At 39.0% G+C, this 10,587-nt stretch overlaps 1 protein-coding gene across 1 annotated transcript; it reads left to right on the plus strand.

The window, feature by feature from the left end:
* The first annotated feature begins 1,913 nt into the window (after nt 1–1,913).
* LOC130467375 (uncharacterized) lies at nt 1,914–4,979 on the plus strand. Its single transcript, XM_056835876.1, has 4 exons — nt 1,914–3,129; nt 3,454–3,523; nt 3,716–4,572; nt 4,648–4,979. The coding sequence occupies exons 1-4, from the start codon at nt 1,914–1,916 to the stop codon at nt 4,977–4,979; spliced, it is 2,475 nt and encodes an 824-aa protein (XP_056691854.1).
* Nucleotides 4,980–10,587: the final 5,608 nt, after the last annotated feature.

Here is a 10,587-nt window from a genome sequence, read left to right on the forward strand (position 1 = left end):
GGTAACTTCGAGGTAACAAAAACCAATGCTGAAAATGAGGTAGTTCCTAAACCTATTTCTGAATTTACGAAAGAAGATTTTGAGAAATACGAAATCAATGCTATGGCAGTTAAGATTTTGCATTGCGGCCTTGGACCTCATGAACACAATAGAGTCATGGGGTGCAAGACTGCAAAGCAAATCTGGGATCTCCTTCAAATAACTCATGAAGGAACAAATGAGGTCAAACGTTCCAAAATTGACTTACTGATGTCTAAATATGAACGCTTTGAAATGCAACCAAAAGAAACAATTCAAGAAATGTTCACTCGTTTCACTAACATCACAAATGAACTTGTCTCTCTTGGTAGAATTATTCCCTCTGATGAACAGGTTATGAAAATTCTGAGAAGCATGCCTCAAGATGATCGATGGAGGACCAAAGTCACTGCATTGTTCGAAACCAAGGATTTCACAAAATTTAACATTGAGCAGTGGGCAGGATCCCTAATGACCCATGAATTGCATCTGGGAGCAGCTGTTCCCGAGAATTCCAAAAACCGGGGCCTGGCTCTTAAGGCTGAGGATGAAGAGGATTCGGAACCTGATGAAGAAGAAGCTGCCATGCTAGTCAGAAGGATGAGACGATTCTACAGGAACTTCAAACCTGGAAATCAGAAAGGCAGAAATTCTGGAAGAAAAATAAATGGTTCCAAATCTGATCAAGGATGCTTCAAGTGTGGTGATCCTAACCATCTAATCCGGGAATGCCCCCAGTGGGAAAATAAAAAGGGAAAAGGCAAAGGGAAGGAACAGCCTAAGGAAAGATTCAACAGATCTACCTTTTCAAAACCAAACCTCAAGAAGGCGATGATTGCAGCTTGGGGAGAAGTCTCAGACTCGGAGGATGAAGAGGAACAACCAGAGGAGGAAACTGCCAACCTGTGCCTCATGGCAAAGATCGAAGGAACAGGGAAAGATCCTTCAAATGAGGTAACCTCCAAAACTCTTCAAACTCTGTCCAAGAATAGGTTGATTGAATTACTAATAGAAACTCTAGATGATTTTAAGAAGCTTAGTATAATAAAAGAACAAAGTGATAAAGCTTTAGAACTCAGTAAAGGACATATGACCTACCTAACTAATGTCAGATCAGATATACAGGGCAAGTTCTTTGAGTTGCTTGATAGGAACACCTCGCTTAAAGACTCTTATGAAAGAGTAAAAAATGAGAATATTCTTCTTAATGTAGAACTCAGTCAATACAAGTTGTTCAATTTAAGTCTAGACCCTACTAGATCCACTGAAATAAATATGGGTGTGTTTAATGTTGATCTAGAAAGATTAAACAGTGAGCTAATCACTGTGAAAGAACAAAAGGAGAAATTGATAAAGGAACTAGCTCTAGTCAACGCTTGGAAACAATCCCCTAAAATAACACCTAAGTGGATTGAGACTGCCAAATCCAAAAGAACTGAAGGTCTGGGCTTTTACTCTAAAAACAACAGTAAGAAGAAAAACTATGTTGATCTACCCAGTGTAAAGGCTTGTTCCTTTTGCGGCAATGGTGATCACGTTGTAACTGAATGTACCAAGAAAGAGGAACAAGCTCGAAAAAATGAAAACTATGTCAAGAAAATATGGGTTAGAAAGGCTGATCTTGTAGTTGAAAAGGAACTCGAGGAAACCCGAGTTCCTGTAACTAATCATTAGTTTTCTTGCAGGTCCTAGTGAGGGGGAACAACTCGTGGTATCTGGATAGCGGGTGTTCCAAACACATGACAGGAGACAAATCTAAATTTCTCTCACTAGAGGCCTATGATGGAGGAACTGTGACTTTCGGGGATAACAAGAAGGGCGAAATCATTGCCATTGGAAAAGTCGGAAGGTCAAGTTCCCATTCAATTGACAACGTGTTCCTTGTAGAAGGATTGATGCATAGTCTGTTAAGCATCTCACAATTTTGTGATAAAGGAAACTCGGTAAGCTTTACTTCAGAAAATTGTCGAATTATAAACAATGACAGCAAGAAAGTTATTTTGGAAGGAACTCGAAAAGGGAACACATATACTGTGGATCTAAACAAAGTTCCAAGGAACAACTTAACTTGTCTAAGTGTCATTGAAGAAGATCCCCTTTTGTGGCATAAAAGATTCGGACATGCCAGCTTTTCACTACTTGACAAACTAAGATCAAAGGAGCTAGTAAGAGGGCTACCTTCTATCAAGTTCCTTAAAGATAAAGTTTGTGAAGCCTGTGCCAAAGGAAAACATGTCAGAAGCTCTTTTAAGCCTAAAAACATAGTAAGCACAACAAAACCATTGGAACTCATCCATATGGACTTGTGCGGACCTATGAGAATACAAGGCAGAAGTGGGAAAAGATATGTCTTAGTTATAGTTGATGATTACTCACGTTTCACTTGGGTTATTTTTCTAACAAGCAAGGATGAAACCTTTGACGAGTTTGTTGCCTTTGCAAAGAAAATTCAAAGAACCACAGGTTATCAACTCATACATATAAGGTCAGATCATGGAACTGAATTTGAAAATCACAAGTTCACTGAATACTGCAAGGAACAAGGTATGGATCATAACTTCTCTGCTCCTAGGACTCCACAACAAAATGGAGTCGTTGAAAGGAAAAACAGAACCTTGGAAGACATGGCTAGAACCATGTTAATTGCTAGTTCCTTACCTAGGAACTTTTGGGCAGAAGCAGTAAATACAGCTTGTTATATTGTCAATAGAGTCATGATTAGAACCTTATTAAACAAGACTCCCTATGAGCTACTAAAAGGAACAACACCTAATATCTCTTACTTTAGAGCCTTTGGATGTAAATGCTTTGTCCATAACAATGGTAAAAGAAACCTAGGGAAATTCGATGATAGAAGTGATGAGGCTGTGTTCCTAGGATACGCCTCAAATAGTAAAGCTTACAGAGTCTATAATAAGCGGTCAATGAGTGTTGAAGAGAGTGTGCACATTATTTTTGATGAAACTAACAATGTTAATGAAGTTCAAGAGCAGGAGAATTTCGATATTGGTTTAATTCGCCTTACAGATAATGATGAGGAAGATTCTCCAGCTGAACCACATAAGAAAGATCAAGGAATTCCTGTGCAAGGGGAACAAGCAGAAAATCAGGGTGTTCCCATGCAAGAGGAACAAGCAGAAAATCAAGGTGCTCCCATGCAAGAGGAACAAGTAGAAGAAAATCAGGGTGTTCCCATGCAAGAGGAACAAGTAGAGAATCAAGGTGTTCCTATGCAAGAGGAACAAGCAGATAATCAAGGCGTTCAAAGGACGGAAGCAACCTTGGATGTTCCCGTGGCTCAATTTCAACCTAAGCCATGGAAACATCAAAGCTCCCATCCAATGAAACTAATTGTCAGCGACATTAGAAAGGGAATTCAAACAAGGTCTCAACTCAGAAACTTTTGTGCCTTTCATGCGTTCCTTTCCACAATAGAGCCAAGAAATCACACCGAAGCTCTGGAAGATGCTGATTGGATAACAGCCATGCAAGAAGAGCTAAATGAGTTCGAAAGGAACAAGGTGTGGCACCTGGAACCCAAACCTAAGCACCAGAAAGTGATAGGACTGAAATGGGTGTTCCGGAACAAGAAAGATGAACATGCAACAATCATAAGGAACAAGGCAAGGTTAGTGGTCAAAGGCTACAATCAACAGGAAGGTATTGATTTCGAAGAAACTTTTGCTCCTGTTGCTAGATTAGAAGCTATAAGAATCTTGATTGCCTTTGCTGCTTTTATGGGTTTTAAACTGTACCAAATGGACGTCAAATGTGCTTTTTTAAATGGTTTTCTAGAAGAAGATGTCTATGTGGAACAACCTCCTGGTTTCGAAAATCCTGAATTTCCCAACCACATCTATAAGCTTGATAAAGCTCTTTATGGATTGAAGCAAGCGCCTAGATCGTGGTATGATAGATTATCTAAATTCCTTTTGCAAAATGATTTTAAACGAGGCAGAATTGACAAAACTTTATTTCTAAAATCAAAACGAGCAGACTTGTTAGTTGTACAAATTTACGTTGATGATATATTATTTGGTGCAACTAACGAAATTTTATGCAAGGAATTTGCAAATTTAATGAGCAGCGAATTTGAAATGAGTATGATGGGGGAACTAAATTTCTTCCTCGGTTTGCAAATCAAACAAACCAAAGAAGGAATCATGATCCACCAACAGAAATACGTGAAAGAACTCCTCAAAAAGTACGAAATGGAAACTGCCAAAGTGAATCACACACCAATGGGAACAACCACAAGATTAGACGAAGATCCCAGAGGAACAAGTGTGAATCAAACAAGATACAGAGGGATGATTGGATCCCTGCTCTACCTAACTGCAAGTAGACCTGACATCTCATTCAGTGTAGGCTTGTGCGCAAGGTTCCAGTCAAACCCAAAGGAGTCTCACATGACTGCTGTAAAGAGGATTCTCAGATACCTCAAAGGAACAGATGATCTATGTTTGTTCTATCCAAGAAGTGGAACATTCGACTTAAGAGGATATGCTGATGCTGACTATGCTGGTGATCTGGTAAATCGTAAAAGCACATCAGGTATGGTTCAATTCTTAGGTCCCTGCATGGTTTCTTGGGGTTCCAAGAAACAAAACACTGTTGCTTTATCCACAGCTGAAGCTGAGTACGTAGCTGCTGCTGCATGTTGCTCTCAAATCCTTTGGATAAAGCAACAGCTAAGGGATTTTGGTATCATATATGACTGTGTTCCGATTTATTGTGATAATACTAGTGCAATATGTATTTCTAAAGATCCAGTTCACCATTCCAGGGTCAAGCACATACACATTAGACACCACTTTCTTAAGGATAATGTAGAAAAAGGTTTAATTAAGTTGGATTTTTGTCAAACAGAAAATCAAATTGCAGATATCTTGACTAAACCTTTAAGCAGAGAGAAGCACGAGAAAATGAGACTGGAACTGGGAATGATCAAGCTAAGATAAGGAAGCAGGAAGATCCTCTAAAGGTATAAACTTTAATATTAAATGCCTGGCTTTAATAGATATTCATAATTTTACGTGCGAAAGCATAGCTGAAGTTTACCATCGTTAGAGATCAACCTACATAATGAAAGTGCATAATACATGATGAAATGAATGAATCAATAATACGAGATGCAAAATTAAGTTGTTCCACAACTAGATTCACCGTTATGATATTTCCTGTATTCTCTCCTATTTTTCAGTTATCAATTTTTTTTCCTTTTTTTCTCTTTATTTTTTCTTTCGAAATTTTTTTTCCCTTTCTCCGAATTTTTTTTTTTTTTTCGAATTTTTTCTTTTTCCGATTTTTTTTAACCACATACATAAACCTCATAAATTTTCTTAATCCTCAAATTCTTCCTGTTCCCAATATCTAAGAAAACAATGGAAACAATCCCAATGGATCTCAACTACTCATCCCCCACACCAACAAATACACGATTATTCCCACCTCCCGGTAATTCAATAATAATTTATTCTCCACCCATCCATACCCCTTCACAAACAATGGTGAAAACCAGTAACAATACCAATCTGTCAACCAAAAGAAAAGGAAACCCCAATTCTCCAATTCCCATGGAAACCTCTCCTCTCCAAACCCCTGAGAAATCACACTCACCACCAAACAGCAACCCGTTCGGAAACCTAACCACCCATATACCGACGAGGAGTCGGTTAACTCCGGCCACAAACCGGCCGATCTCCTCGCCGGCGACAACCCTCGAACACCCTAACACTAACCCCTTTGCATTGAAATCAACCCACGAAAAACCCAGCCACAATCCTTTCGCGGTGGTCGCACCACGCCCAAAGAAACGGCGAATCTCAAAACCCGCGACCCGCGTCGCTACCTCCGGGTTCGACACCGGGTGTGCCGGAAAACGGTCGGGGATAGGGGAGAAAACCGGTGCTGTGCACGGTGGTTCCAGATCTGAGGGAACCGGTGCTGTGCGTGGACAAACAACAACCACTCGCCGCAAACCACGGACTCTAAACACCGACAAAGCCTTGTTCGAGGACGGCGCTGAGGGAACCACCAGATCTGGTTCGCACGGTTCAGATGAGGATTCCGAATCGGACCTCGGTCGGCGGCAGCAACAGCTTACCCGCGGCGCTGCTGCGACCACTCGGGTTGGGAGGCGGCGTTCAACCTCCGGCTTGGTGGTTGAGGATGATGAGGGCAGTGTCTCGACTCAGGGGGAAGACACCGGCGGTCGGTCGCCGAAAGTGGTGTCCGGTGGCCGAAATCTTAGGGGGAAAATAATTTCAGTAAAGGAAGCAGATTTGGTTGAGGGATTTGCGATTAACAAGGTATGGTGTGACTCACAGTTTACTGATTTAATTAATTTATTAGAGCACCAAGATTGGATGAATTTATTCTGTGTTGTTGCAAAAAATCCTATTTTTCCTATGGCGATGTGTGAATTTAGAAATAATTTTGGGTTTGAGGACGGAGTTTGCAAAAGTGTTGTGAATGGAACAACCATATCTTTTAATGCTGAATACCTTGCAAAATTATTTCTTGCTCCTAATGAAGGATATGACCAGTATGTGAAAGGAAAATCGGATACAATTCAAATTGGGGTGATTACTAATGATATATTTGTTGAATTGATTGGAGGTGATTATAAGATAAGTTCTATTACTCATCAAGACTTGTTCCTTTCCCCAACCCAAAAACTCCTGTTTAATATTGTTAGGAGAGGCATTGTTCCTAGACTACACAAAAGAACCTTAGCCAGTTTGTATGATGCCTCCCTAATGTATTGTCTAGCCCACAAAATTCCAATCAACTTCCCTGCCCTAATGATTAAACACATGACCCACAGTATTGAAACTAACTGTAAGCTGGGTTATGGATCTTTAATGACTGAGGTGTTTAAAAGCTTTTCTGTTGACCTCAGTGAATATGTTGAAGTAAAAGTAAAGTCAGAACAAATTTTACAGCATGATTTGTTATTTTACTTAAAATTGGAGGTTGCGGACGGTAAATTAAACTGGAGAATGTCGGATAGTGATGAGGAAGAAGAAGAGTCAGGGGTAGTTAAAAAGATGAGAAAGGTGGTGAGGCAGGTAAAAGAGAAGAAGGTAGTCAAGGGTGCTTCAAAACCGCCTCCGAGTGTGAGAAAGAGTCCAAGAATTGCTACCAAAGTACCAACTTTAATTCGTCCTCCTGCTTATGTTGAAATTTCTGGTGATGATGAGGATGATGAGGGGGAACAAGGTGAGAAGGATATTATAAAGGAAAAGGAACAGGCATCCAAACCCATGGATGTTGTTCCTACGCCTAATGTAGCACTTGTTCCTCCACCCACAGCCGTTCCTCTTGGTTTTTCTGGTTTTGGTGGTTTTAATTCATTTGTTAGCTCCTCTAGTTCTTTGGGATCACAGAAGGATCCCTCCATTTCGGAACTCAAGGAGCAGGTCAGTCAGCTTAAGGAGGGGATGGCTAGAATGATGGTTGTACAGGAAGGTTCGGATGCCAGGATCAGTGCGTTACAGACACAAGTGGGTGCCTTAGTCTCAGTAATTAAGGAGTTGGGATCCGGTCTGCATCAGCTCAACGCTCAAGTGACTACGAGCTCCTCCACAATTCTTCAGAAGCTTGAAAACTAAACCCTTCACCCTTAAACCTGATCCGCTAACTTGATTGTTACCTTGGTTTTTTATTTGTTTGGAACAATTTTTTTTCTCTATTTTATTTTTTATGTAACCCTCAGTTTGGGTGACATCATCATTATTTTATTTTTAGAACATGTGGAACCTAAAGCTTGCATCTCTAAAACTTGGTTGATTTCTTTTGTTATATATTATGCTTACAATTAATTATGCATGTTGAGACTTGACTTTGAGGCTAACTTAGTTTGCCAAACGTTGATCGTGGGGCGCTATGAATATTATATTATTGCCTTGTATTTTCTCTTTTTGTTAATGCCAACAGGGGGAAAAGAATGCAAACTTTGTTTTAACTTGATCTTACCTATCTCCATGTCCCTCATTACCTCACTTCTCGCTGCTGTAAGTTTTTGTCTTAAGGTTTCAATTTGTTTTTCTTTTTTTTTTTTTTCCGTAAATTTTTTCATTTCCATTTTTTAAAAACTTGTTTAGGATTGCAAATAAGTTCGATTTTTTTTGGTAAAAGTTTGCTTATGTTGTCATCACCAAAAAGGGGGAATATTGTTGATTCTGAGTTTTGATGATGACAACGCAAACTTCCTAATCGTTGTTTAAGTGTGTTTTTGGAATGCTAAGTTAGGGAGTGCCTGAGTAGGACAAACTAAGCATGTGGAACAAACACTAAGCAATGCATGGAATTCCTAAAGAATCGATCAAGTCTGCATATGAAGGTTGTTCCCAAGACAGTTGTTCCCGAGACAGCAGGAACAGCTGTTCCCAAGACAGCGGGAACAGCTGTTCCCAAGACAGCGGGAACAGCTGTTCCTAAGACGGCTGTTCCCACGACGGCTGTTCCCACGACGGCTGTTCCCACGACCGCTGTTCCCACGACGGCTGTTCCTAAGATGGTTGTTCCCAAGACGGCTGTTCCCAAAGACGGTTGCTCCTAAAGCAGGCTGATCCTCAACGACTGATCCTAGGCAAGTTATTAAGGGTGCTCCTCATATAATATGAAGATCATCAAAGTTCCGGAGAAGGAACAATGCATGAAGCATTCAAGTGATGCTTCAAAAGGTGCCAACATAGAAGCTACAACATATGAGTTTATGTTTAGATTTTATGTAAGTATTTTAATAACGTTTATGCATAATATGGAACAAAAGGAACACGTGTGTTTTAATATGTTTGAGAAAATAGTTTTTGTAAATAAAATAAAGTTTTATAAAGGAAAATCTTTTGGAAAATAAATAAAACGATTTTGAGAAAATCAACATTGGATTCTGATTTAGAATTCCTTGTTTTCCAAGAAAAGGTTTCTACCTGTTCCTAAAACTACTCCCACTATTTTCTCTAAAATTGAACGTGTTAAAAGTGGTTTGAAGAAGTCTCCCTGTTTCTCTCAATCAACGTGCACGTTACTGCTCCCAGTAACTGTTAGTGGCCGTTGAGGGGAACATGGGAAACTGACCAAGAAAAGTTCTTCTATAAAAGGAAAAGGTTTTTCATTTCTCAAATTACAACTGACAACGCACAATATTTCTAAAGAGCTTAAGAGTTTTATCAAAAGTCAGTTTACAAAAGAGCGTGTTCCTAGAGTTTCTGTATTATTCATAAGCTTTATTGATTACTAGAAGTTTCAAATACATCGAGTTGTAATTTGGGGTACAAGGGTTGAGTGATCCTAAAGTGACTTAGAGTCAAGTCAGTAAAAGAGTGTGAAAGGAACAAGGCACTGTAATCAAAGGGGATTGCAGTGGGGAACTCGTGTTCAAGTGGAACTCGAGTTATTGAGTGTGTTGTATTCGAGCGATTACAATATATAAAAGAGTTTGAGGTTTTTGCTTCTTGATAAGGATCAAGAAGTTTCCTCAGTTTTCACAATCTTCGTATTAATTTGATAGCTGTTCCTTTAATTTCTAAATTCCGCAAAGGAACAACCTAAGTTCACGAAAACAATTCACCCCCCCCTCTTGTCAAGTGTTCCTACTAGAATATCACTTTCATTTTTCTCAATTACAACCTAAAACTTAATCTTACATTTTAAATTACAACCCTAGGCCAAATTATGGCAAAAACAATTGAAAAGTGATGTCATCATTATATTTTCATCCCCATTATATGATTTTCAAATAAAAAAAGGTCCACTGGATGAAACGTAACCCTTCATTTTCAAGTTCTTCGCCAGCGAAGAGGTCGGATCTGAGGCTTCTGTTTGGTGTCAATTGGGTGCTGCTTACTCATAACTTTTTTGGGTTCATCAAAACTGAGTCCAGCAAATCTAACAAATCAATTTGCAAAACCGGAGTAACCACTAAGAGTCTCCCCTAAAATCACAACAAATACAATCAAATGCAACAAAAACACTCAATTATCAACGAAATCAGGTAAAACTTATCAATCAAACCCACAATCTTCCCCTAAATGATATAAATTTCCTCCATCCCCACACAAAACACCAGTCATTTCATTTCTAAATCCTAACACTTATAAAGCTTCATACTTTGATTACTATTCACCTAATAGTGCATTTACGTGCATGCCCCTCATTTCCTTCTTTGTTTTATTTTGTCTTATTCTTAACAATAGAGCATTTACGGTTTCACCCTTCCATTGCTATACAAAATATATTGTTTTCTTTGGGTATAATTTCCTATATATTGTACCTTCGAACTATCAATTAAACGCATATAGTTTCTATTTCCTATTACATGTAAATCCAACATCTAACTTTAACATATCATTTCTAGCATTTACCATAAATTGTAAGTTTCTAGCTTTTAAGTAACATTTTTACAAAAATAATTTTGTATACCTTGGAGGATCAAAAACGAGTTAATTGACAAAAAGAAAATGGAACTTTATATTTCTTGGAAAGATGGAGTTACTGATGATGGATAATCGAGGGAGGGAGTTGAAAAATGGTAATTTAAAGTTTCTGGTTTTTATTTTTGAT

This window comes from Spinacia oleracea, chromosome 2 (genome assembly GCF_020520425.1).
Source record: "Spinacia oleracea cultivar Varoflay chromosome 2, BTI_SOV_V1, whole genome shotgun sequence".
Classification (NCBI taxonomy): Eukaryota; Viridiplantae; Streptophyta; class Magnoliopsida; order Caryophyllales; family Amaranthaceae; genus Spinacia; species Spinacia oleracea.

Coding starts and splice junctions, on each gene's coding strand:
- LOC130467375 (XM_056835876.1), top strand. CDS start 1,914: ATGCATAGTCTGTTAAGCATCTCACAATTTTGTGATAAAGGAAACTCG. Junction 3,524..3,715: donor ATGCAAGAAGAGCTAAATGA/GTTCGAAAGGAA, acceptor TCCTGTTGCTAG/ATTAGAAGCTATAAGAATCT. Junction 4,573..4,647: donor AAATCGTAAAAGCACATCAG/GTATGGTTCAAT, acceptor CTTTATCCACAG/CTGAAGCTGAGTACGTAGCT.